This window comes from Episyrphus balteatus, chromosome 2 (genome assembly GCF_945859705.1).
Source record: "Episyrphus balteatus chromosome 2, idEpiBalt1.1, whole genome shotgun sequence".
Classification (NCBI taxonomy): Eukaryota; Metazoa; Arthropoda; class Insecta; order Diptera; family Syrphidae; genus Episyrphus; species Episyrphus balteatus.
Genome location: NC_079135.1, coordinates 108,575,371 through 108,602,054, shown reverse-complemented (window position 1 = coordinate 108,602,054; position 26,684 = coordinate 108,575,371). Strand labels below are relative to the sequence as shown.

At 30.4% G+C, this 26,684-nt stretch overlaps 4 protein-coding genes and 1 non-coding gene across 5 annotated transcripts in view; 1 reads left to right on the top strand and 4 right to left on the bottom strand.

Moving 5' to 3' along the window:
• Positions 1–1,168: 1,168 nt before the first annotated feature.
• Positions 1,169–2,021, bottom strand: LOC129909638 (pyridoxine/pyridoxamine 5'-phosphate oxidase-like). Its single transcript, XM_055986714.1, has 4 exons — positions 1,879–2,021; positions 1,646–1,823; positions 1,377–1,579; positions 1,169–1,301 (listed from the first exon to the last, which is right to left on the bottom strand). The coding sequence occupies exons 1-4, from the start codon at positions 2,019–2,021 to the stop codon at positions 1,169–1,171; spliced, it is 657 nt and encodes a 218-aa protein (XP_055842689.1).
• Positions 2,022–6,348: 4,327 nt separating this feature from the next.
• LOC129909637 (uncharacterized) lies at positions 6,349–6,924 on the bottom strand. The gene is made up of 2 exons (XM_055986713.1): positions 6,822–6,924; positions 6,349–6,758 (listed from the first exon to the last, which is right to left on the bottom strand). Exons 1-2 carry the CDS (start codon positions 6,922–6,924, stop codon positions 6,349–6,351), a joined length of 513 nt encoding a protein of 170 aa, XP_055842688.1.
• Positions 6,925–7,906: 982 nt separating this feature from the next.
• The window catches only part of LOC129909259 (uncharacterized), an 82,663-nt gene continuing 63,885 nt past the window's right edge, over positions 7,907–26,684 (bottom strand). The window contains exons 3-9 of the mRNA XM_055986321.1: positions 21,322–21,580; positions 21,059–21,269; positions 20,171–21,003; positions 19,894–20,095; positions 19,500–19,770; positions 18,678–19,442; positions 7,907–8,108 (exon numbers count right to left, since the gene is read on the bottom strand). Coding sequence (XP_055842296.1) covers positions 7,929–8,108; positions 18,678–19,442; positions 19,500–19,770; positions 19,894–20,095; positions 20,171–21,003; positions 21,059–21,269; positions 21,322–21,580 — 2,721 coding nt within the window. The 3' untranslated portion in view covers positions 7,907–7,928. The remainder of the gene's footprint in view (positions 8,109–18,677; positions 19,443–19,499; positions 19,771–19,893; positions 20,096–20,170; positions 21,004–21,058; positions 21,270–21,321; positions 21,581–26,684) is intronic.
• On the top strand, positions 12,309–13,591 carry LOC129909260 (uncharacterized). The gene is made up of 2 exons (XM_055986322.1): positions 12,309–13,010; positions 13,081–13,591. The coding sequence occupies exons 1-2, from the start codon at positions 12,905–12,907 to the stop codon at positions 13,488–13,490; spliced, it is 516 nt and encodes a 171-aa protein (XP_055842297.1). The 5' UTR covers positions 12,309–12,904; the 3' UTR covers positions 13,491–13,591.
• Positions 25,179–25,274, bottom strand: Trnai-uau (transfer RNA isoleucine (anticodon UAU)). Its single transcript has 2 exons — positions 25,237–25,274; positions 25,179–25,214 (listed from the first exon to the last, which is right to left on the bottom strand). It is a non-coding gene; the product is annotated as a tRNA-Ile (tRNA).

The following is a 26,684-nucleotide window of genomic DNA, read 5'->3' as shown; positions in this document are numbered from 1 at the left end:
TCTCAAAAGTAATGGATCAAATGAACTATGCTAAAATGGGAAATTAAAGGGCTCTTAGAATTTGGTAACTTGTTTATATATCAAATCCTAACGGTTTTCGATTTAATTCAATTCTTGTGAAATTTCGAAAAACCCAAAAAACAGATTTTGCTTGTAGCACCCATTATTCTTTTACTTAAACATTGCCAAATAACTAGGAACAATCAATTAATCAAAATATTATTTATTTAATATCCCATTTTGCTGCAAATTAATTAACAGTTCCATGTTTTATAAAAAATCAATTTCTAACTTTTATTTGAGAGCAACACCGCGAAACAATTTTTACGGTGTGAGAATGGTTTATTACTTCAAAAAGTTTCCAAAGTCGAAGCTAAGTAAAAAATATTTCAATTTGAATAAAACAGGATTTTTCAGAGCAAAAATAGAGGCTTTTGTTTTTTGTTCTGTAAAACCCTGTTTTTCAAACTTTTTATGAAAAAGCATTTATATAATTTAAATCTAAGCCAAAAATAAAATTTTGAAAAAAATAATTTTTGGATTTTTAAAAAAATTTTGAAATTTTTTTTTTTTGAAAAATCAAGTTTTCGAAAACGGGACATTGAATTTTTTTTGAAATTTTGTTTTTAGATGTTAATTTTGTTGATGTTGAGTTTCTACAAAATGGCATACCAATTGTATTTAAAAACTTTTTTTCCAAAAAATTATTTATAAAAATTAGTTTTTTAAAAAACGATTTTGAAAATTTTTTTTCTAAAAATGCATCTTAGTATATCAATCAAAACTGCATACTTGTTTTGGAGGGCAATTTGATTTCAGATTTTATTTTATTTTTTTTTTTTTTAACCAATTTTATTTTTTTTTTCCAAATTTCTATATAAAAAGTCTTAAAAATTTAAGCAACTTTAACCCTAAGAGCAACTTCGTGCGACCCAGTCGTGCATTTTATTTTTTTAAATTGCATGAGTTTACAAAACTTTGAAACCGTTTTTCTCAAAACTTAAATTTTGCAGATTCGTTGGTTTTGGCTTTGTGTCCACGATGTGTTTTATATTTTTTAATCACTTTTCGTCGAAGTAGCAATTTCTTAACCATACTCAAAAATACTTACGATTTCATTCTTGAAGTAATGTATTTTTATTTAAAAATTATGTCTATAAATATTTATTTAAGCTGCAACATGCATTTTAATCCATTTTGTTGAATCTGACTCATCTTTACGGTATTGAATTCTATCACCTATACAATTTGGATCCGATTTATAGAAATCCCAAATCGAGGGTACAACTTTGAAAGCAGTACTGTAAGTTTAATTTAATATGATAGTCATTATTATCATTATTTTAATGCTTGACGACTTGAAGACTTCAACTCACAATAATTCCGTTTGTGGTAAAGAATCCTCTCCATTTTCATAAGCCTTCAGAATGGTGTCATGAGTTTCTTTAAGTTTTAAGTATTCAATAGGTTTGCCACAATCACAAATTCGACTTCGAATTTTGGCAAACACAGTTTCTTCATTCCAGAGATTTGAAATTTCACCAGGACTTAGTTCAATGGCTTTTCCAAACAAACGAATCTTTTTATTGAATACAAAATAAAAATATCTTTAATGAATAATGTAAAATAGTGTGAAGCTCTTTACCTGCCACTGTGCTATCTGTCCTTTAGTATTTGGTATTTCCAAGTAAAAAGTTACTGTTACTCTAGGATCTTTCATTATGTTAGCATACTTTCGACTGTCTTTTTGTGTAACAATTGTAATGTGCTTGTCAACTGTTAAACCACGATAATTTACAGTACGATTAAGAGCTCCAAATTCACTAAATAATTTAATAAGTACTTTAAACTGCTAAGAGTTTCAACAAATTTTCTTACTCATCAAAAGTTGCAATATTAATTGGACTAGGCATGGTTTTATTTGGCTTTGAATTTTCAAATGCTTCCAAAATTTGTGAAAACATTTGAACCGGATCTTCCGTTTGAATTTCGATGTAGGATATATCAGAAAGTGGATTCATAATGGAAAACAACTTATTAAGGTTAATCTTAACAATAATACGTCTTTAAACTTCAATATCTAAGAAATAACTAAAAATAACTACCATTTTATGTTTTAAGAATAATATTTTTGCTGCCCTACATTATAATGTATATAATGTATAATAATAACCAATGTGATAACCACAAACATAAAAGAAGATCAAGATTACTTTCAGTTTCTTTCTTGTGGTGTTTATTTGTGGTTTGCGAAGCAGTTCATTGACAAGCATTAAGGCTTAGTATATGATTAATAAGAAAAATCTTATTCGAAAAAATTACTAACACAGCCACACAAAAAAAAATAAAAGTTCTGACCTGGGGTTGCGACTATGTTAATCATATACTTTTTGGATCGCTGAATTCAGATTCGAAGTCAATTTCGCCCTATCACGTCAGGTTTCTGAGATATCCTCAAAAAAATATCAAAACCACTTATCTGGGGTTGCGACTAGGTTTTTTATATAATTTTTGGTCGCTGAAACCGAATCCGAAGTCTATTTTGCCGTATCACGCCAGGTTTTTGAGATATCCTCAAAAAATGTCAGATAAGAACTTTTTTTTTGAGTTTTGACATTTTTTGAGGATATTTCAAAAACCTGACGTGATGGGGCAAAACGGACTTCGGATTCGGTTTCAGCGACCCAAAAACTATATGAAAAACTTAGTCGCAACCCCAGGTCAGAATTTTTATTTTTTTTTTGTGTGGCTGTGTAATTACTGTGGTTACTAAGCTACTTAAAAGAACGCCAAACAGCACATAATGGCGCACAATTTTAAACTATTAAGTTAATTGCTAAAGCCATTTTAGTGAGTTACTAAGCCAAAAAGCATATGGATTTTTAACTTAGTAACTTACTAAATGGCTTTAGCAATTTACAATATCGTTTAAAACTTTGAGCTAATAACTTTAAGAAGGAGTTAAGAATTCCAAAAGGCTTTTGACATTCTTCTTTAAGTAGTATTTAAGTTCATATTAAGTTGACACTAATGCGCATAAAAGGAATTAAAAAGAATACTCATTAAGGAAGATATAAAGATTTTATAAAGATGCCGTGAATTATAAACCAATTAGAGACAAAATAATGAATGAAATTATAAGTGTCATTTGCACTATTTTGTGCTACTTTTGACTTTTGAGTGTATTAAAATTGATTTAATGTTATACAGGGTGTCCCGGAATGAGATAAGAGTATTTTGGGGGATGATTCTTGGGCATATTCTAAGAAAAAATTGTTCTGCAGTAACCCTCTATCTGCAAATTTGCAGTTTAGCGATGATTTAAGAAAACGCTTCCTTTGGTATGTCTTTACTCATTTAAAAATTTATTTTTTCGTTAATACTTTTTTGAAGTTATACTTCTTATGGGAGGGTGGGTATGAAAATTTACTTTTTGACAAGAATGTCAAAGGGATTATGACGCGATCACCCTGGGTAGCAGGGCTGTCGTTTCACCTTTAGAGTACGCAGTACTTTAGTATTTAAAAATGCAGTACGCCACAGTACGGCAAACATAAAACACACAACACGTAGCAAGTTACATGTTTCATGTGGCAAGTTGCATGTGGCAAGTTGTATGTGGCAAGTTGCATGTGGCAAGTTGCATGTGGCAAGTTGTATGTGGCAAGTTGCGTGTGGCAAGTTGCATGTGGCAAATTGCGTGTGGCAAGTTGCATGTGGCAAGTTACATGTGGCAAGTTGCCAGGGTTGCAAAAAGCTAACATTTCAGTTCAGCTCACAGCTCAGCTCAAATTTGAGCTAGGTACCATAGCTTAGCTCATTTGAGCTGAGCTGAAAGTGAGCTGAGCTGAAAGTGAGCGCCCCAACTTCCAACGCCTATATCTCGGAATTTTGAAAAAAATTAAAAAAATTTTTTTGATGCCAAAAGGTAGCGGGGACTCTAACCTACATTTGGGTACAACTTCCATCCCTGTAGGTACACGCGTTCTCAAACCAGGAGAACTTAAAGGTAAAAAAAAAGTTAAGCCCGATTCTGAAAAAATAGGCATGATGTGGCGGTTTAACATGCAAAGCGATTTTTTAAAAATCTGACAATGTGCAAAGCGTAGGCCCATGACACAAGCTATCATTTGGCATCACTCCCAAAAATTGCTCTCAAGCGGCTTAGCTTCCAGGAGCGTTCAAAGATTCGGGGATTTTTCGAAAAAAAAAATTTACCCCAACTTTCAAACACGATTTTCTCGGAATTTTGAAAAAAATCGAAAAACCGGATTATACCACTTTCGGGTAGCTGAGAATATAAGCTTTCATATGGCACCACTCCCCTGTCTCTAGATCAAAGCCTTTCAACGCCTATATCTCGGAATTTTGAAAAAAATGAAAAAAAATTTTTTGATGCCAAAAGGTAGCGGGGACTCTAACCTACATTTGGGTATAACTTCCATCCCTGTAGGTACACGCGTTCTCAAACCAGGAGAACTTAAAGGTAAAAAAAAAGTTAAGCCCGATTCTGAAAAAAAAGGCATGATGTGGCGGTTTAACATGGAAGGCGATTTTTTAAAAATCTGATAATGTGCAAAGCGTAGGCCCATGACACAAGCTATCATTTGGCACCACTCCCAAAAATTGCTCTCAAGCGGTTTAGCTTCCAGGAGCGTTCAAAGATTCGGGGATTTTTCGAAAAAAAAATGTACCCCAACTTTCAAACGCGATTTTCTCCGAATTTTGAAAAAAGTCGTAAAACCGGATTGTACCTGATTTTTTTTATGATTAAAAAAGAAATATTTTACTAAAAAAATAGAAATATATTTACTATTAACCCTAGAAAGATAATCTACGTCTGTAAGACGTATGGCGTGTAAAGAACTGTTTTATCTAATTCAATTCAAATTTCTGGGTTTTTGTTAAATTGATTTGATTTATTATATCACTTCTTTAAAATAATCTAAGTAATGTGTTAAATAAATATGACAAAAAGTGTTAACATAAGACCAAAAATCTTTTTTAGAATCATACGTCTCTGAGACGTATATTATGATTATCTTTCTAGGGTTAAAAAAACCAAGAGAAAGATCACGAAAAATTATCTGTTTTATTTATAAAAATATCCATGTGTTAAAATAATTCCATTAATAACTAGAACCAAACATCTTGAGCTATGGTGTTTTATAAAAGTTTAAAATATCTTCATATTTTATTATACTTTCCAAATAAAAATCAATGTATCCTCTCACCCATCACAGCTCAGCTCAGCTCACTTTACTTTAGCTCACCCAACAGCTCAGCTCAACCATCAGCTCAGCTGACTTTCAGCTCAGCTCAAATGAGCTGAGCTATGGTACATAGCTCAAAAGTCAGCTAGCTCAAAATTTGAGCTGAGCTGTGAGCTGAGCTCAGCTCACTTTTGAGCTTTGTAGCAACTCTGCAAGTTCCATATTGCTACTACTAGTGCTGAAGCACACACAATTCTCATAAAATAACCACATCGCACATTTTATGCTCAATTCATTTAGTTTCGTTAAGCGTATACCGTACGTTCTGAACCGCACAACATGTGTAAATTTCACAGAATAAATTGAAAGCTACATGGACGCAAGGAGGATGAAAGAATTAATTTATTGTTCACTTGATAAAAATGTAAAAAAACGATGTGTGGATTAATTAATTTAATAATAGAAATTAAAAATATCAAATGAAATTCATTTACATATACTGAATGAGAAGTATAACTTCAGTCGCGTGTACATGTGTACACACACTCTTTTTTTTTTTTATTGCTCCTCATTTTTTAAGTTGTGGAACTAATAAAAAAGTTATTCACGTGGGCGTCCTTTGAATAATGTTTTTTTTTTACAACAGTTTTGTCAAAATTGTTCTATTCCTATACCTTACCAGATTTCAGGCTACTAAGTGTGGCCTGCAAAGAATATGGTGCCTAAATCTTTTTCCACAGAAGTCATGGTGATTTAGTATTCATATCTGAACTTAGACATGATGTCGGTCTCCACATTTTGGAAAGGCACCTGGCGACGACGGCAACGTTTGACCTACTAACAATTTTGCTTCTATAATTCTTTACAGAAGCAACAATTGCATCTGTAAAGCTTTATGGAACCAAAATTGTTTGTCGGGTGATTTGGCATTATTCTCTATTCGGTAGAATTTTTCCCCAAATAAACAGTGCTTTGTATAAATTTAGAAGAATAAAAACAATCTGAAAAATAATTTTGAATAGATGTATGTACATTTTTATTTTTAAATTCTTAAATCTTATAACATTAAATACTTAAACTACCTTAGTATAAATATTTACATAATTTTTACATAACACACAAATCTTGCAAGTTTCTAAATTCGAATAAGTCGTCTCGAAACTGTTCTTGTCAAAACTCCTAGTTCCTTTGTTTTATTAATAGATGATAGCTTATGTTTCTTGCTAATTGGTTCTTCTGATGATTCGGTTCCAAATCCAAGAAGTGACCCAAAAAAGCAATTTTGTCTAGTAACCGGAACTCCATGATTTTCATTGCAACGACGTTTTCTCTTGTTGGTTAACTTATCCAAAGGTTCTCTTTTTTCTTCTCCTGGTTGTTGATTCTTTATTTCTTCTTCATCAATTTTGAGGGAAAATATCGTAGCTGGGCTCGGAAACAGAAAGTTGTAGTATTCAAAAGTGTGTTTTTCAAAAATTTCATCAAAATCATTATAAATTTGTATTGATTTCTTGAATTTCGATGGAATCTCAAAACGTTTCAAAGCTGTGAAAATAAAAAAAACAATATTGACAAAAAATTACATTAAAAAACGATCAGTTAACTTACCAATTTCAATACACTTTTCGTAATTTGCATTCCATGGACAATCTATGTATTCCAATTGATCATTGTACATCATCTTCAAAGTTTTAATTTGATCTTGAGCCATATTGATATAAAATTCCGGAAAGTACAAAAAGTTAAGTTAGATGTTAACTGTTGAATGAGTTCTTGAATTATGAAGAGAAAATGTAAATCCAAGAGGTATTTATACGAAAAGTAGAATGGCGCCCAACGTCGTCGTGGTCATAAAATGTTTATTAATGTAAACAAAACAATAACAACCAATATCCTATCGCTTACCTACCTTATTTTGTTATTGTAGTTTTATGTCAACACAAAACACATTCGTCTCTACCACAGGCAGTTTTTCAACTCCTTCCATTGAAAACATGACCGTACCTGACCTCTAAAAACAAAACAACACAGTCATAAAATTTTGAAAACAACAAGTGGCTTATTTTTACTCATTTGTGATATCAATTGAGTAAGTGGCTTAAGTTTTGGAAATATTGAATGAGTATGCAGTTTTTCAAAATTGATCAAGGTCCCATTTTTTTTTTTGTCAATTGTGTCAATTTAAAGCGAAATATATTTTTTTGTAAAGTTTTTAATATTTTTATTTATTTATAAAATACATATATATTATATTAAAATAATATTATTGTTTAAATTATATTTTACAATTTTAATCTTAAAATAATTTTTTAAAAACAAAAACAGTAAACAAAATTTTAACATAGAATTTTATCAATAAATACCTAATTTTTATAATTTCTCTCATTTTTTTAAAATTAAATTTAAGTTTTAACTTTAATGGCAGCACATTCATTCATTCAAAAGAAAAATATATTAATATATAACTTTTTAACTTAATTTTAATTTATTTTTTGTTTAAAAAAAAGTGATGATTTTTTACTTAAATAAAAATATTTATATTAATAGTTTTTTTATATAACATTTTTTTTTTTTTCATACAAAACACATTCATTCATAAAATGCTGATATAATTTAATAAATTGAGTCTTTTTTATAAAATACATATACACTTATGATTTATAAATTTTATAATGTACATTATTAAGTTTTAGTTTTATAAACAAGAGATAAAAACTATTCTGAATTTATTGTTTCTCTTATCCAAGCTGCATTTGAAGATATTTTATCATACATTCGGGGTCTTTCTACACCCGTTGGACCACAAGCTATTCTCCACGATGATATGCCAACTAAAGCCCATTGATTTGTTCCGGGGAGGGTGCATTGCACTGGAGCACCAGAAAATTCTTCTTGCTGTAAAGACATAAAGAAGAAATAACATTTATAAGTCAATGTTTTGAACAAAAACTTCAAATACCTAAATGTTGAACTAATTTTTTTTTTTTTTCAAAATTGTAACTTTTTTTTTATTTCAAAAACAAATTTTTTTTTTATTATTTTTTAGTCCAAAGAAAATCAGATGCGAAAATGTTTTGTCGTTTTCGAGAAATTAAAAAAAAGAAGCAAAACCAGTTTTTTCAAAGACAAAGTTTTTTTTTTTAAGAAGCTGGACTTATTACTTGCCGTGTTTTAGTACTTAGTATTAGTACTTAGTATTTTACTGAGTAAACATTTTATAATGTAAACAACAACAAACAATTACTTTTATTTATTATTAATATAATCCTTTACTGTTGAAGGGTAAAAAATGTATGAGTTTAAAATTCTTGTTGTTTTTGCTAAAAACAATAAAAATTATTTAGGTAAGCAACAGTTGGATAATAAGAAAATAAGGGCTTTTTAAATCATATTTTTAAAGCTTTCACGATACCTATATTATTTCTTCATTAGTTTTTGTCTTTTACTTTTGGATTACACATTGTTGTTTCTTTGTCATTAAAAAAATTGTGGTTTTATTGTTTTACTATTGTTTTATTGCCCTAGCAGGTAAAGCCCATAGGCATAATAAGAAAAATTCGCAGGTCAGTTTTAAGGCGTTATCAATGAAAAAAGCATTATTTCAAGGTTAATAAAATAACGAGTCCTCTTATTCTCAAAAAATAAAATGCACGACTGGGGTCGCACGTACTTGCTCCTATGCTAAAAGTAACTCTAATGTTAAAGCTTTTTATTCAAGAAACACCGTTTTAAATACAAAAAACCAAGTATGCCATTTTATTACTTGCATAAAAAGGTATTTTTAGAAAAAAATGTTCCAAAATCGTTAGAGCCGTTTTTTTAAAAAATAATTTTTTATATATAAAAAATTTCTAACATTTTTCAAAAAAAAAGTTGGTATGCCATTTTAAAGAAATAATTAATTTACACATAAAAACGAAATTTCAAAATTTTTCATCAACGCGTTTTCAAAAAATTGATTTTTCAAAACAAAATTTGAAATATTTTTTAAAAATCCAAAAATGCACTTTTTGAAAATTTTCTAAAGTTTTAATATTACCTTTATCTAAACGCTTTTGCATTAAAATTTTCGTTGAAATCGGGTTAATTTTGTACGAGATATTCAGAAACCAAAAAAACCGTTCTATGACAGGTACCGTTAAGGCAGGTACCGTTAGTTTTGGCCATAAAAAAAAAATTTCAATTTCCCCTCTTAGGAATCACCAAAAACTGCTAACTACCAAGTTTGAAGAAAATCACTTCACTCGTTTAGGCTGTAGCTCGAGGTTTATACAGACAGACAGACAGAATTGCCTTTTTTGGCATTCTCCATCATCGTAATGTCATGTAAAATTGTTATCTCGAGTTCGATTTTTTTTACGAATCCTAAACTTGCCCTATAGTACCTATATCGCAAGTAAAAATAACCCTGAATGCTTTAAAAATTAAAATAAGAGAGGTCAATCATGTTTCATCAATTAATTTACCAAAATGTATAGCACGTCCTTATGAGTATAAATGTTGATTTTTTAAGAAATTTGCCCCACCTATGTACTTCCGTACGATTTTTTCTTCTCTCAAACCAACCTTCACACTCCAGCTTTTTGGCACGACGCACAGTGGTACCTTTGGTGGTTTTTGGTGGCAAAATTCATTTGCACGGCCATTTCCTGTCGAAATTTCATGAAATTTGGTACACTAAAATATATTTGTGTGGGAGAATACAAAAAAACTGCCAACTTTTTTTCGAAATGACACCTCCAAAATGGTGGCCAGTATAGGCCAATATACCTACTCTAGAAAATTGGCTAAATTCATGCCAAAATAGTATTTAGTCTTAAATTTAGAATTCATAGATTCATATTCCATAAAAAAAAATTCAAAAATTTTGAATACAAATTCCAAAAAGTGCCAAATTAGTGAAATACACTCTTAGACCTCTTACTCTTACTACGATATTTCATGGATTTTTTTCAATAAACACAATTTTGACATCTCTTCTATTTATGTTTCATACAAAAATTAAATATTTTCGGGTAATATGGTTGCCAACTATGTTATAAAGTAATTATTAGAAAACATGATATAATTAAAAATTTCAATGTTCAATAAATCTGAGAATTTATTTTTTCGGTAAAACAAAATATATTTTTCTAATAGATTTTAATATTGTAAATTCTTATTTTTTCAATATTATTAACCCTCTTTAGTAGGCACACCTCTTTTTTGTGACGTGATGGGCACACGGGTTCGAATTTGGTTTATACTTTTTCATGTCGCTGGAACTTTTTTCGGTCTCAATATTTTATAGAGAATCATATATGAAATTGATGTAGAATTTTCCGAGGAATTCGAATATTGTATTGACAATTCGAAAAAAATATATTTTCACCCTTCTAAAGAGACTTTTTTGTGACCACTCTTTTGAAAAATCGTAATTATTTTATTTATGTTCTGCCAAATTCGCACCCGTGTGCCGACAGAGGGTTAATATTAGGTATAGTAATTGCAAATATACATATAACTAATGTTTTTAAAGCAATGGCGAGCGGAAATTCCCAACTAAAAATTTTGAATCGGAACGAAACTCATACCAAAAAATAGATTTCGTTTCAATTCACAATGTTTTTCGAGCACAATGTTATGAGTGTTGCAGACGGCAATAAGGATCTTCCCGTATGAGTGTGTTCTATATTTTTGCTAAAATAAAAGCACGGCTTTTCCGTGAAACTTCAAAGTCCAGTCAGTAAAATCCCCTACTTAAGTTCGGATAATTTTGGAATAATTTAGAATAACTTAAAACTATGAAACATCACCACAAAAACAGTTTTAACATCGGATTGACTTCGAAAATTTTTCGTGAAAATTATTGTTAACATAATTCTCAATAAAAAACGGTTAAATTAAGAATACCTTATTTCGAGAAAGTTTTTGTTAATGGGTTTGTGTTAGATTTTTTAATAACTAGACAAGGCTAATATCTTAAACAAAGGTGATATTATCTGTTTTAATACTTTTGCATTCAAAAAATTGTACGGGCCAAACTTCATTAAATAAACCTAATTAAAGCCGCATAGCTTCGAAATTAATAACACTGGTTTACAAGGGTTTTGTTGCCGAAACAAAAATATACTTTTCTAAAGGTTTTCGGTGTGCTGAACTCGAATCCGAAGTCAAAACAAATAATCAGCTCCCGTTTTTGAGATATTACCGTTAGAAAATGCAAAAAAATGTTTTTTGAGCTCTTCGGACCTTATTCTTTTGTATAAGGAAAATCGTTTGAGCATATTTAGTAACAGTTTCTATAAGAACTGTTTTCCATCTTTCGATACATGTTTCAATCTTTCCAATGTCTTTTGTATTGCCCGAGATATCTTAAAATAAAGTATAATAAAGTGGGCTTGGCTTTATACATCATAAAGGAGATAATAACGTTTTAAAATTTATAAAAATACCAAACAACTGAGGATATCTCGGGCAGTAAAAAAGATATCGGAAATATTTAAACAGATTTAAAAAGGTGGAAAATAGTTCTTTTAAAAACCGTTACTAAATATGCTCGAACAATTTTCCTTATATAAAAGAATAAAGTCCGAAGTACTGCATTTTCTAACCGTAATATTTCAAAAACGGGAGCTGATTATTTTTTTTTGAATTCGTTATTTAACTATCTAATAATAATTGTCAAAAAAAAAAATTATTATTATTGTCACACTGATTTTATTTATTTTTTTATTTTAATCTGCAAATTTATGAGAAATTTGTGTTCCCTAAAAAACAGGTAGGTAAGCATACCATTCGAATACCCGTACCTAATCTAAAAAATTCCTAAAGTTGAATGAATCCATGAACTCATGACATGACTCATATTTATTGTTGTTTTTCTTCAAAACTTAATAATCCACCTAATTAATTTGTTTTTGTAAAAAAAAAAAACCCTAAACCACGATCAGCTTTATTCTATTTTTCAATTATTGCATAATCGAATTGAGTACAACTGATTTACAAATAGAACAGTGGCACACGCTAAAAAATCAATTTTTTTGTTGTGCTCAGCAGCTGATCGAGTGATTTTTTTTTTCAAAACAAAAAGAGGAAAAATAAAAAGAAAAACGGTCGCTTCAAACGACACGTCAGAACATGAACATCAAAACATTTTGTAACCCTCGTTTCGTTTCTTGTCTCGCGCTAAGAAAAATAAAAACATTAATAATTCCACTCAGTTCTTGGTTTACTCATGTTGCTTCACTTTTTATTTCTCGGTTCAATAAACGCTCAAACAAGACCAAACGTGACGACTCTGACTCAATCCTCAATGTATGAAATAGTTTCAATTGGGTTTTTTGGCTGGCGTTTGATATTTTGTTTTTTATTCGTTCCGATTCTATGACAAAGTGTGGTCACCTTTTTGTCGATAGTTTAGATCTTCTGTACCTGAAATAAGGGATGATATATCTTCTCTAAAACCCAAATTAAATAATAAAGGGGTGTCATCATCATAATAAAACTTTATTGTTGTTGTTTTCGAAAAAATTGTTGAACAAGGATTCATTCGGGAATTTCCATTTGTTTTGAAATCCAGAATAAAAGCAACCAGTTTTCGTATCCTATCCACATTCTTAATCGTATCGTTGAGAAGCAAACATCTGAGCGGAAGTCTAATTCAATTTGCATAATTTTTTTGAATAGAAACTGAAATTGAATCCTTTACAATGCCACAACAACAACAAACAAAAACATTGAAAATGATGTACAGCGGAAATCTGGAGCTAATATCCTGCCCGATCAAGGCTAAATACGAAGAGTGTATTGAAATTGGTAAGTCTCCACTTTTTTGGATCTTTTTTAACCAAATTTCTAACGATTTTGTGTTCTTCAAAATTTGTAGCTTGTCAACGTTTTGAGATACCTTTCGAATTTAAAAATCACATCCAAATCTCGAATGGATCGAGATATATTTTTGAAAAGTATACATTTGAGTACTTTAACTTGTTATTTCCAAGTCCAGAAATTATATTCTATATTAAATTGGACTACAATGGACTTTTGGGTACTTTAGGATCTGAATCGGATGATCGAGTACCATTTACAAAATTGCATAATAAAAGAAGAATTAGCATCGAATATGAAGGTGTTCCAGTAACGAGGCAGAATTGTTTCATTGGATCACTTGATGGGAATAATGATGCCAACACAGAATCATCCGAAGAACCAAAACCAAAGAAACAAAGAATAATTGTAACCACATCCAAATATGCTGTGAAGAAGATATCTTCAAGGAAGTCCATTCGTGTTTAAGAAAGAATTTATTATTTATTTTTATTTATTAACATATTTTTAAGTTTTTTTTTTGTTTATAATTTAAAATAACCACTGAACTGATTTTTTGTTAGCTATTTTTTTCCCTATACCTAAGACATTCTCCTAAAAATATAATACCTTATAAATATAAACCATAATTTAGGTTAATTTATGTTTTTCATTTTTTAAGAAACGTTCCTTTGTAAATAATAATAACTTATTGTAATGAAATATATTTTACTTTTTTTTTTAATTTTTTAAAAACAAATTATGAGAATCTCACAAAATAATATATATTTTTTCATCAAAAATTTAACAAAGTTTGTTTTGTTTTTATTTATTTACTTATTTTTTGTTTACCTACAGATACTTTTTACTAATTTCAGCTGAATTGAAACCTTATTATTATGGTTCCTCTACAACGATTAAGAGATTATAGTCCGGTCAAATTAGACTAAAATAAGGGGTTGAGGTTACATTAATTCCCAGCAAGCTGAAAATTGGTAGGATTGTTGAAAACACCATCATAAATTAAATCTAAAAAGTCCTCATCGATCCGAGGTCTGGAAAAAAATTTACGGGGGCTCAAAGGTCACAAAAACTGGTTTTTCACGATTTTCAGCAAAACGGTAAGTCTTATCAAAAAATTTTCAATGCAAGAATTGTAGACCAGGTTATTATATATAAAAAGTGTCATGACACTTTTTTTCCTGAAACCCACCGTTTCTTAGGTATAACGATTCAAAAAGTTGAAGTTGAGTTGTAATCCTCATAATCAGGCCCATTCTGAAAAAAACTCCTAACTGAAAAGATCTTGAAATTTCTTTATGTTTTTTTGCTTAAATTTCGTTCTTCAATGGTTAAGAATATGGGAAAGCAAAAAAAAATGGAAATTTTCACCATTTGCACGATTGGGGCCCTTCTCCCGAAACAAATTTCTCAGGGAATTTTCGTTTAGAATAGGTCTGAACATATACAGGGTGTCCGATAGAGAATGGACAACCCTAAGACGGCTGATAGCCACTCTTATGACTGATCTAAAAACAGATAGAAAAAAGTCCTATCACAACCAGTTCATAAAATATTGGCTTTTTTTCGTTCAGTGTATTTTAAATTTTATCATTTTATGTTTTCGTTCACTACAACCACGAATGAATGAATTTTATTTATTTCTTTTTTTTTATAATTTTCTACAATAATTGGATGAGTACATAAACGCTTTATAAACTGCAAAGCTATTGCACATTTTCGTAAAAAAAATTTTGAAATCTGTTTTTTTATGCAAAATGTGAAAAAAGTATTTTATGAAAAATTTTAAACACCTGTGGTATAAAATAAATCTATGGAAACCTAAGTGGCCAACTTTCTTAAAAATATTCTCGTCTAAGGGGAATATTTTTAAAAAAGTTGGCCACTTAGGTTTCCATAGATTTATTTTATACCACAGGTGTTTAAAATTTTTCATAAAATACTTTTTTCACATTTTGCATCAAAAAACAGATTTCAAATTTTTTTTTACGAAAATATGCAATAGCTTTGCAGTTTTTAAAGCGTTTATGTACTCATCCAATTATTGTAGAAAATTATAAAAAAAAAGAAATAAATAAAATTCATTCATTCGTGGTTGTAGTGAACGAAACCATAAAATGTTAAAATTTAAAATACACTGAACGAAAAAAAGCCAATATTTTATGAACTGGTTGTGATTGGACTTTTTTCTATCTGTTTTTAGAACAGTCATAAGAGTGGCTATCAGCCGTCTTAGGGTTGTCCATTCTCTATCGGACACCCTGTATATGTTTAAACCTATTCCAAACAAAAATTCCCAGGGAAATTTGTTTCGGGAGAAGGGCCCCAATCGGGCAAATGGTGAAAATTTCCATTTTTTTTGCTTTCCCATATTCTTAACCATTGAAGAACGAAATTTAAGCAAAAAACATAAAGAAATTTCAAGATCTTTTCAGTTGGGAGTTTTTTTCAGAATAGGCCTGATTATGAGGATTACAACTCAACTTCAACTTTTTGAATCGTTATACCTAAGAAACGGTGGGTTTCAGGAAAAAAAGTGTCATGACACTGGTCTACAATTCTTGCATTGAAAATTTTTTGATAAGACTTACCGTTTTGCTGAAAATCGTGAAAAACCAGTTTTTGTGACCTTTGACCCCCCGTAAATTTTTTTCCAGACCTCGGATCGATGAGGACTTTTTAGATTTAATTTATGATGGTGTTTTCAACAATCCTACCAATTTTCAGCTTGCTGGGAATTAATGTAACCTCGGATGTCTAAATTGACCGGACTATTACTTGACCGGGAATTTGGGAATTTCGTTTTTTTTTTTCGTTGTCACTTTTTAACTAATTTTCGATAAGGCTAGAATTTATGAGGTGACTAACATCCAGTGCCACTAACAGACATTAGACACACCTAAAACTGGGGTTGGTGACATTATTTGTTGCTTAAAGACAATTTCAAAGTAAATTCCAGCAAAAAAAAATGATCAAGGTCAAAATTATTTTATTATGAATAAATTGTATTTTTGTATAAAAGTTCAATTTTCCATGGATATCTTCGTGACAAGTATTAGATACGTGTTGTTGAAACTTATCAAAATAAAAACAAATTATAGGTCTGTTTAATGAAAAAAGTCTAGAACAGAACAGATCAGAGCAGCACAAGTTTGTAAATACTGTCAGAACAAGAAAGAACAGAAAGGTTCAACTTCGTATTTAACAAGATTGACAGTTGTCTATATCAGTTGCAAAATTCTAATTTCAAAAATCATTTCTTGAAATGATTTTTTACTAAAATGAATGATTTACTAGCACTTTTAATATTCCCGTAATTTTTGTTTGTTATTATTCAAAATCTGTTAAGAAACTCACTTTTTAAAATCTTATTTTCTCTTATTTTTATCACAATCAAACAAACAGCTGACAAAATTGACACTTTTCACTCACTTGCTCTATCATAAAAGTAGGAGCAGAAAAACTTGAACTTTTCTGTGCTGAAAAAATTCATGGAACACAAAATGACAGAATGTAGAACAAGTTGGGTCGAGTTTTTTTTTCATGAAACACAAAAACTTGTACTTTTTGGATCTTTTCTGTGCGGATCAGATTCATTAAACAGACCTTATAGCTTTTGTGTTTATGAATAAAAATAAACAAGTGTGATATTCGATATTGTAGATTTGTCACTTTTACCGAAAAACAAAAAACATTAATAGAAACCATAGCAATATTTGTGAATATTGATGTTTCCCTTTCCACTAAGATGGACTGCAAGATAGCCTTTTTCAATATTCGTAAAGAAATATACGGGACGAATGAAATTCTTGATTAGGTCAGTTTTTTATTCGGGACATTTACATACATAGTTGTAGAAATCGATGGAAAAGATTTAAAAAATTAAAAAAAAAAACAATTAAAAATGATTTCTTATTTTATACAAATCTAGTAACGTTTTTCAAAAAAGTTGCCAAACGAATTTTTTTTCTGCATAAGATCCAAAGCAGAATTTTAAAATTGTAATGACTTTGAATTTTGTAAAAAAAAAAACAAATTCAAAGGTTTTTTGTGTGATTATTGTTCACACAACTCAGTTTAGTAACACCTTATGTCCCAAACATTGATGGCTTAGATTTCAAGCTATTGATTCAGATTGGGTTGAGCTAAAAAAAAAATCGTATCGTATTTTTTTTCAATTTCAATAGTTTTTAGTGCGAAAAAATTATATGCGAAAATGTTTTATCGTTTTCGAGAAATAAAAATAAATACTTTTTTTTAAGAAAACCATTTTGTTTTTACGAGGGTGGACTTGTCTTTTATTATTTTTTAACCATTCAGAGTTTTATGAGAATACAATAAAGTGACACTGCATTAACTTTGCACTAACTAAAAAAAAATTTTAATGCAACGGAAAAATATTTGCATTAAAAAAAAATATTTTGCATTAACGAAAACTGTTATTACAAATGAACAAAATTTCCATTGAAAATATTTTTTTTGCAAATAAAAATATTTTGCATTAAAAAAATTTACTGCAGGTAATTAACAAATTTTCTGCATGGAAAAAAAATCTATGCAAAATGTGTTTCCATTAAATATTTTTTAATATTAGTCGAATTTTTTACAATTTTGACTTTTTAGTTGAAATAATTAATGGTCAAATAGCCAAAGTTGTGAGAAATTCAAATATGAAAATTGTGATAAATTCAAATAATAAAAAAAAAATCACATATTTAATGCACAACATTTTGCATTATTTTTTTTTTCAATGCAGAAAACTTTTTATTTCCAATACATTTTTTAATGCAAAATATATTTATTTTCATTAATAATGCAAAATATATTTATTTTCATTAAAAAATTTTACTCAATGCAATTTTTTAAAATTTGTAACATTTTTTTTTAATGCAAAATATTTTAAGCTGCGACACATTTTTTTTTAATGCAAATATTTTTAGTTGCAATAAATATTTTATTTTTAATGCAAAATTTTTCTTTGCAATACCTAAATTTTTTTATGATTTCAAAAGGGTTTTTTTCTACTGATATTTTTATAATCCTGCTTGCGATATAGGTATTACAGGGAAAACTTTTTTAATACAATAAGGCATGACATTACGATAATAGAGAATATCAAAACAGTGGGTCGCACAATTCTGTCTGTTTGTCTATTTGTCTTTCTGTCTGTCTGGCTGACGTCTCTATTTCAAGCTACAGTCGAAACCACTGAAGAGATTTGCTTCATTTGGTTTTGGAAGTTAAGTTAAGAGTTTGAATTTACCAGAGCGGAAACTGAAATTTTATTTAAGAACAAAATTAACGGTACTTTCCATATGACAAAAACTAAAATACATAGTGTTCTTTTTTTTGCTCAAAAACGGCTCTAACTATTTTGATTCAAAAAATACATGTAGTGTTGCAAATAAATCCATACTTTCAAAATTAAGTCAGTTTCTTAGAAAATACGTGTCTATTACATATATAAAGTTCAAAGTGTGTTTATTTTTTAAACACAAAACGGGACCATTGATAACATTTCCGAAATATTTTTTGAGATGTCATGACAGAATTGCACTGTTATAATCATAAGCAAAACCTAAAAAAAAGAAGATTTTTCGAAGAAGTCCCAAATACCTACTATAGAAATGTATTTGTATTAAAAATTTGACTTACCGTGCAATCATGTTTTTGGAATGTCGCCTCCGTACATATGCTATTCACCGTCGCAATTGACACATTTTCACATGCTGACATATCACCAATTTTCAACTGAACCCTCTGCAGATGATCCCGCTGTCTTGACCAACCCAACGTATTACAATTCGTCCACTGTGTCTGTTCTGTAGACCGCGCTGTTGTCACAAACGTCACTGGTAACTTCTGTTGTCCTAAAGAACGTGCCTTCTGTGAGTAATATTGCATTTGTGGCACACTCTCCGGCAAAGGATACGATTCAAATGGACTTGGTTCAACTGCTCGTGGCAATCTTGAACCACCCATTTCCGAACTATCAATATCCGACGAATCCGTACTAAGAACAGGTTTTTCTAACGTTGGAGCCACAAAGAACTGTTGTGTTTCTCGAGATGATATCTGTGATGATTTAGCCGAAGTATCACGCAATTGATGACGATCACTTTCTAACTTTTCAGCTTTCGGAGTCATAATTCTTCTTTGGTAATCTGGACGAAGTTTCTTATCCAATTCATCAGGTAAACAAACAGGTCGAACAAAATCAGAAAACACAACTGGAGTCTCAAGGCGGATCAAAGCTGCTGTTGATCCTTCTACAGGACTTTTGATTAAGCCTATCACACGTCGACGTTGTGTCCATGGGGAATTGGCATTCAGTCGGACAGAACCGAATATTGCCATCCAAGTTGCACGAGGTTGCCCTTGGAAACAGGACTCAGTTGTCAAGACCCAATCACGAGAGACCTGGAATTTTCAAACATAAATAGGAACAGTTTTGAGTTTATGGACTAATTTTCTTACCAAAGTTCCATCACAAACGTGAGTATCTTCTCGATAGAGAGCAACAAGCCATGGCCAGTCTCCAGGCGATGACATCTTTGGTAAAGAAGTGTGTTTGGGAGACAAAACTGACTGAACTCCACACTGCAATTCACCGCAACTCACAAAGAGTACTCTTTTGTTTTGACATGTTGTCCGGATAAAAGAAATCTCTGGAGCATGGGGATCAAGAACTCGCACGTAGTCTTTAAGATTCTCTGTGTCATTGCGGATTTCAAACACTTGAACTGATCTAAGATCGTAAAAAAAATCAAATTGAAACTAAGTTAAATTGATTCCAAACAACCTCCTTTTACTCTTACTAAAGTTCCTCTTACTCTTACTTTTACTAATGTTACTAAAGTTCCATACTCACTCATAACCAAGAGACTTGCATAAGGACTCAGCAACAGTTTGCCTAACTGTGTCCTTTTCTCCACCATCGAGACCTTCAGCACAAAGTTTTCCAACAGTTCCTTTCTCGATAAAGACCGCAAACCCTTCCGAATGGAATCTTGGTTGAAACGGTACCAAAGGTTCTGGTTTAATTAAAGCTGATGCCAAGGGTGCAATAGAAACTAAACCAAACAACAAAATTTAAAAAAAAATAAGAGAGAACTAAAAGTTCCACCCTGTGGGACCATACAACTTACGACAATCTTTTTCATCCGATCCGTCTGGACAATCAGCTTTTCCATCACATCGAGCTTTCTTGGATATACAAGCTCTTCCACGGCCACAATACAATGAATTTGGTGGACAAAACGAACACGATCGTTCATCTGAAAGATCCGGACAGTCTCCAATTCCATCGCAAAGTCTTGGTGATAGAGCATTACTTTGTAGATCTTCGGAGCACCGTGGTTTTTGATGACAAGACTGCATTCCAGTAGATTCAGGGAAGATTTCACAATCAAAGAATCTCTTAAACCTGTGCAACAGACGATTGCCACAACCTTTCATAAACATTTGACAGTATTCCCTGCATATGACTCCTGGAGTTGGTTCCAAGGGACCGTGCTCTTCGCAAGGTGGTTGCAAAAGTCGACAAACAAAATCAAATGCTTCGCGAAAACATTCAGCATCAACCATTTCTCGAAAAGCTATTACATCAGCCTCAACTTCCAAGATCGAAGTGTGACCCAAAAGATTTGGATAAGTTGTAGAATTGTAGCCTATTGATCGACAGTAGTTAAGTTTTAGAGGTTCACAGTATCTTGGGGGTCTTGGAGTTGTGGTAATGGAAATCGGAATTTCATCGTCTTTTTCCAAAGGTGACGATGACATTATCGGTTCTTCAATTAGTCCAGTGACCTCTTTGATTGTCAAACTTTCAGGGTCAACGGTGATATTGGAAAAATACCTTCGGTCTTGAGCAGTGATTTCTTCGGTGAAGATTGCTAAAAGATCAGCTGTTGATACCAGTCCGATATAAGGATCGAAGATAACGTTGAAGTGGACGAGAATGTCATTGGTATCATCAGTTCTTAATACAAACGTGAATTAGTATCGTAAAAGTTTGAAAAAATGGAGGACCTTACCCATCAAGAGCTAAAATCTCTGTTCCTTCAAAAGGTTCCCTCAGATCGGATCTTCTCAAAAGTAGATTTATTCTTTCTCTGTAGTCCCTGGCCTTGTGTTGAAATCGTATTGACATTTGATCCGCTAAATCCATTGACCATTTGTCGTTTATTACTCGAAATTTCCCCCGAAACGTTCGATCTGGTAATGGTTCTGGTCTGAAGTAGGTATCTAGGAATGAAAAGGTTAGGTTGAGATTGACCCATTGTATTTCAAAACTTACATCCAATATAAACAAACGCTCCAGCTACAAGAAGAGCGACTAGAAACCCTGTTATCACCACACACCCACATTTCTGACTATCACCGATTTTTCGTCTCGTAAATCTGATATCTGAATCTGTGGACAGAACGGATTCTGATTTACGGCCATGACTGTGATGTTGGTGGGGTTTGTGATGTCTTGTACAACGTGTGTTGTGAAATGTTTTCTGTGATGGAACATGGCCGTTCGTGTGTGATGTTGTGTTTGTTTGTAACACCTGGAAATGAAACAAAAATTAATATTTAAAAAAACGTTTTTTGCCAAATTTAAACAAAAATATTTGGAGTGTAATATTGATCAATAATAAAATGGGTCAAATTTTGGGTACCAACTGCATATATCGTATAAGACTAGAAAACGATAGGGGATGCTTCTTTAAGAAGGATTTAAGTTTATATAAAGTAGTTTAGGTTGCAGACATCCTCATTAAAAAACTTAATGGATTCTAACTTTTTTTTAGTCTTATTAAATTCCCTTTTATTCATTCTAAGCAGGGCTTTCATTTTACAAAGTCTTCTAAAATACTTCTTTACTCCTTCTCAAATAAGTATGGAGTCTATTTTAATATAAATCTTTTGTTTGATCTGTATACAGGGTGTCCCAAAAGTTAACGTCGAAACGAAAACGGTAGATAGGGTAGGTGGTGACAGTTATCAGAAAAATAATAAAAAAAATCGCAGCCATATATTTTGGGAGTTATGGGCATTTGAAAAAAAGTCGAAAAAATGGTCACCCTGTGACGGTTTTTCATGTGCCGTGATTACAAATCTTAATTTTTCTCATTTTTTTCTTTTGTTACGGAACCTTGAATAACCCTGCTATCAAATGCATTCAAAAATTTTAACTCAGCTGCATCAGTTCTAAAGAGAATATTACTTTTTTACCCAACTTAGTACTAAAAAATTGTACATGACTCTAATTCAATGAGCCGTAGTGTAAAAAAATGCACTACGATGTTTCGGCAAGTTGTATTAAAAGTTGGTGTGTTCAATTCTCTTTTCAAAATGGTATAACATTTCTTAAAAAATCCGACTTTTTTTTAGGTAATTTTTCCATATTATTTAAGTTTTTGTATTCTGAAAGGTTCTGAAAGGGTTAATTTATGGCCAATTTTTCAATAGTCAGATAAACCTCAGTTAGAGGTTATTCCTAGGAATAAAAGTTTTTTGTATATTGTTTGTTTTTTTATGTATTTATGTATAATTTTTTTTAGTTGTGTTTTTTTTTTTTAGTAAAAAAATATAATAATTTCATTGGGTTAATACCTAAATAAAATTGTTTACCTGGACTCAAAACTTTGTTTTATTAACAATCCTTACTTCTTCACAGAAAATGATACTATAGCTGAACTTTATTCTTAAAAGTTAAAACTATAAAATTCATCCTTGAACTACAAAAATGTTAAAAATTTTGTGAAATCCATACATACAAAAGAACGCAAAAGAATGCAAAAGAATTCAAAAGAATGCAAAAGACTGCAAAAGACTGCAAAAAGAATGCAAAAGAATTCAAAAGAATGCAAATGAATGCAAAAGACTGCCAAGGAATGCAAAGACTGCCAAGGAATGGAAAGATTGCAAAAAGAATGCAAAGACTGCATGCAGTCCCAAAAGACTGCAATCATTTGAATGCAGTCAATTGATTGGAAAAAAAAAAAAGATTGCAATCATTTCATGGAAAATGATTGGTGATTGCAAAATTTGAATTCTTATTCTCAAGTGTAAGTCAATGAATGCAATCTTTTTTGGGAATTGTGTAACTGAATGTCAAAGACTGCATTCACAAAAGATTGCATTCTTTTACAAGCCTGGTCCCAGTGGAGCTCACTTGTACTCATCAGTTGACTTATCGTGAGACACCTTGTCAACGCAATTATTGTTTATAGCTATTCCGCTCAACTTACATAGATTTTTAAACAAAAAACCTAATTTGAGCTATATCCAGCAAGATTAAGTCTAGTTAAATATAGTGCTTATTCTTCTACTTTACTGATTTCAGTAATATATAGAATTCGTATTATAAAACCAATCTTCTTCTTCTTTATTAGTGGGTCCTTTATAATGGCATACCAATTTTATTATAAAACTATTTTTCTAAAAAACTTTAAAATTTTTTTTAAAAACGGCTCTAACGATTTTGAAATTTTTTTTCTAAAAATGCATTTTTATAAAACAAATGAAACTACATACTTGTTTTGGGGCTCAATTGGATTTCAGATGTTGTTTTATTCCTTTGAAAAACGAATTTTATGTTTTTTATTTTAAAATTGTTTCTTAAAAATTTTAGCAATTTGAACTCTAAGAGCAAGTTCTTGCATATTATTTCTTCTCAAAATACTTGACAATACAACTGAACACTGAAAATAATTTTACATCTTAACGGTTTGAGTTTAACAAGATAGTATTTAAAAAATTGGATTTAAGTTTGGATTTAAGTAGTGAATATTATGGAATTGGATTTATTTTTTGGATTTAAATGTCTTTATATCCAGATGTACATATTTTTAAACTAGTGACTAATATGGGCGTAAGATTTGAATAAAATTATTACCTATTTTTATATGGATGAATTTTTTTAAAACTCAAATACTCGTATTTCTGGAAAAAAAAAACCTCATCGGATAATATTTACATATACCAATTAATGGAACAAAATTCTCGCAGTTTTCTAAAAAAAAATCTATATTTTGGTTCTTTTACTATTTTAGGTAGGTATGAAATGAACGGTTAGAAAAAATGTTAAAATTAGCTTAGCTTAATTTGTTGGAACTGAATCCATTTGCCAACGAGAAATTGTATTCTACCACATTGTCAGATAATATTTCCAACAAAAATCTTATAGAGCTTATTTTTATTCTTTGATAGCTTTTCTAAAACAATTAGCAAAGTTACTTAATCGATAGAAATTAATCTTTATACAAAATGAAATCATCTTTAATAATGCGGAACACCGTAAGCCTTTTATACCAAACTTATAATTTGCATCATTATTCTTTAACTCAAAATTTAAACGCAAGCGGCCAACCTATTGTTTGATTAAATTAATTCTTCTTCTATTGCATAACAGTTTCTAAATCTAGTTGCAGAATCACTTTTAGATAAAAAAGAGAACAATTTTATCCAGTTTTTTTAAGCACATTAACAATCATTATAATTATTTCTATTAGTCAAAAATACACTTGCTACTAGCTACTCATGTATACCTACAAGAAGGTTTTGCACCATTTACTTATCCATGTTAAGTTAATTAAAAGAAAAAAACTAGTGCAGACCAACAACAATTTTCCCGCCTTCGCCGGCAGCAGCTAACGTAAAAATAACAATTAATTCATAATTTTTATCTTTACCGCTCTGCTTCGCATAGGCCTAATAAAAATAATGATGAAAAACTAAGTTCTCATAATGTATATTTTGCAATTCTAATAACTTAGTATCAGACAAAACATAATGCTGTAGTAATCAAAAATGCTTAAAATTTTTTTTGTTAAATCTTCGATTTTCTTAAACGATTTTGATAATTTATTTTTCACATCAAATTTTAATTAAATTAAAAAAAAAAAACTTAAAAATGCATAAATAATTTGTTCAATAAATAAAAAGAATTTACAAACAAATTAGATTATTGCATTTTTGTTATTTTTTAAATAAATTAATGTTCTCGAAAACCACTTCTATAAATTTAAATAACAGTTTCACAATTATAACAAAGAATAATGATGAAATACTAAAATGAATAAAACACACCAAACATTCTTTCGTATCGCAAACCCAAATATTTTCCCTTCTTTGTTTCCCATTAAATTAAAAAAAAAGCACTGCTCCAGGTGAGGCTCGAACTCACAACCCCGGCATTTCTCACACACAAGTTACTGATTATAAGTACCGTGCGCTAACCAATTGCGCCACTGGAGCGCTGAGAGGGGGGCTGGCCAAAAATTATCATGAAACCAACGACAACGATAAGGGTGACTCACAGCATTTTTGTTTGGTGTTCTTTTTCATGGGGAATTTCTTTTATTTGGTGAAAGTTTATTTGGAAGAACAGAAATTATTATGGTAGATAGTGAAAAGCTTTAAAAGTTCTTGGTTCTTGCTGTTTGTTTGAAGTGTTTGAAATTATGCTTTCCAAAAGCTTGAAGAACTTAAACTTTTTATATAAGATTTTTATACGTACAGGGTGCAGCTGTGTGATTGCGATTTATATTTTCATTGAAGGGTAGAAAATTTCAATTCAATTTCGCTGTAATTCTTAAATTTGTTTTCCTATAATTATTTCTAGCCGAGTTGCTTGTAATTTCGTTTGACTTATCTGATACATGCTTTTTTTTGTATGATAAATTTAAAAACCTTTGACACACTGGGAACTATAAGAACTATAATCACAACAACAAAACAAAACAATGGTTCTCCGTAAAGTCAGTTCACGAACTACCTATAACTTTACGTGATAATGACATTATAAAATAGGTCGTGTGCTTTAGATAAAAGAAAATATTTATAAGCAGAAAAAAAAATAAAATTTAGAAAAAGTATGCATTGAGCTGTCTGGGGATTTGAACCCTGGATTTCGATTTTTTGTTAAAATTGAGTTTTCGCTGGATTCGGATATATTACAAAGGGCCGTTATTTTTAATCCAAACTTCTTATTTTTTGAAAATTAAATTTTATAATTTGTTATTTTTATTTAGGTATAATTAAAATATTGATTTATTACTAAGCTACCTAAATAAAAAAAAAATTAGTACAGAAAAAATCGTTAAAATTGTCGTGTTAGGAGAAAGTCAAAAATAATAATCATTTTTATAAAAAAAAAAACAAAACCGACTTCCATGGATCAAAAGTGGGTTTTATGGTTATTTTAATAGTTCATTTGGGCTATAACTGAACGAAATTAAAATGGGACCACACTCTGCAGCTACCAGCTTTCCAATACAAAAAAATTGGTTCACTCAGTCCAAAATTATGAGGTAACAAACACAAAAAAAAAAAAATACAGACGAATTGAATACCTCCTCCTTTTTTGAAGTCGGTAAAAAAAACGTTCTATCAGAAGGCACACAAGCGATAGTAGTACAAGTCCAGTAACAAAAACTTACCTTGTGGGAATCGCTTCACCATTTTTTTTTGTCAGTGTAAATGTGTTGGAATAATGCTTTGCAACAATTTACAAAAGCCATTAAAAACGAAACATTAATTGAAGCATAAAAAAAAATTGAATAAAATTAAAAACTTTATTTTTTTCCGAAATTGGTTCTCCTGGATTTTTTTTTAAATTATAATGCTATAGTTACTCAAACGTTTTTATACAAAAAATGCTCATTG